The 1,426-nt window shown below is 36.4% G+C and overlaps 1 protein-coding gene across 1 annotated transcript in view; it reads left to right on the plus strand.

Annotated features, from left to right (window-relative positions):
* The window catches only part of EIF3A (eukaryotic translation initiation factor 3, subunit A), a gene marked incomplete at its 3' end in the record, with an annotated part of 20,830 nt that overhangs the window by 18,703 nt on the left and 701 nt on the right, over positions 1-1,426 (plus strand). The window contains exon 17 of the mRNA XM_009070585.1: positions 1-4. This exon is cut by the window's left edge and continues 155 nt beyond it. Within this exon, the coding sequence (XP_009068833.1) occupies positions 1-4 (4 nt within the window). The remainder of the gene's footprint in view (positions 5-1,426) is intronic.

Genomic DNA, 1,426 nt, shown 5'->3' on the forward strand with positions numbered 1-1,426 from the left:
ACCCGTTTTCAAGAAAGGTAGGTAATCCCTGCAGGTTTGTTTTCTTCTTGGCTGCTCCTTCTGTCGATGATTTGGGAGATGATGTAAGCATTGCAACATTGTAGGGATTTTTTTCTAGAAATTGTCATGTGAGTGGCTAATTTAATAGTTAAATGATTATCACTTGGTTTCAGCTCACTATCAGGATCTGGAATCTATAGTTTGGTAACAGAGGGAAACAAAGAAACTACTAAGATCTCCAAGCTGTTTGAAAACTAAACAAAGACTAAAATGAATATTGGATACTATTTTCTCTAACACAGAAGAAAAGCAAGTGCAGTGACCTGTGCCAAAGTCAGGAATTAGAGTAGATATTGAAGGAAAATCCCAGACTAAGCATAAAAGCATGATTTTATCTTTTCTAAGAAGTAACATTAAAAGAAAGAGGTATGTGCATCTTTCTGGTGACAAATATAAATTGGATTAGGAGAAATTGTTATCCTAATCCAACAGGAAACAAATCAAAAGCTGTTGGCAAATAAAAGTTTAATGCTTTAAAAGAATGTAAGTACTGCAAGACATCTACACTCAGACTTTCTCAGAACTTAGCAGTCAAGAGAACTGGTTTTAAACTTCATCCACCATAGCCTTTCCTCTTTGTTTAATGCATATTTCATTGAGTAACACTATGAAGATAAGTTATCAGAGTTTGTATAAATTGTTTTGCTAGTCTGTCAAGTAAATAATCATGCTGAGTATTTTTCATGTAAGAGATCTCCTAGCCATGGGCACTTGATGTTGTGGAAAAGCTGGGTCAGGTTCCCAGAGAGATATCTGTGCTACTTCAGAAATGCCATTTGCAGTTTTGAGATTCTTTGTTGTTTGGGGTCATTTCAAAAGCATTTAAGGTGTGTTAGCATTTGTGGTCTTAGGTCATAGCTTGGACTGGATGATCTCAGAGCTCTTTTCCAACCTAAGTGATTCTGTGATTCTGTGAAGGAGACAGTCACACAGTAGTGGATATGCAAGATCTTACCTAAGTTGTGTATTTCCCCACATTGACAGGTAAAAGCACTTTCCAAAGAGAAGTTTAAAACTGGAATACCCTTCTTATAAAGGGGTGGTGTGATTATGTGAAATCAGGTATTTTAGATGGTTTACCTAATTTGTTTCTTGTAGTGGAATTAAGGATTAAACAACTGTGTTTGAAGTAGTTTAAATGGTTTATCTTTGTGCAGCAATGGGGAGAGATGTTTTAACTTTGTTTAAAAACAACACAAATTGATTATTGCTCTGCCTTGTGACCTGTGGGAATCACTAATCCCTCACCTGTTCTGTGCACTGAGGTACTGGCAGCAAAATGATCCCTGCAGCAGAGAGCTTTCAGTTATGTTTCCTGATCAGATTAGAAAGCACAAAAGCAAATAATTCCTTGAATTCATTCCTG

The sequence above is a fragment of the Acanthisitta chloris genome, unplaced genomic scaffold (assembly GCF_000695815.1).
Source record: "Acanthisitta chloris isolate BGI_N310 unplaced genomic scaffold, ASM69581v1 scaffold18762, whole genome shotgun sequence".
In the NCBI taxonomy this organism is placed as follows: Eukaryota; Metazoa; Chordata; class Aves; order Passeriformes; family Acanthisittidae; genus Acanthisitta; species Acanthisitta chloris.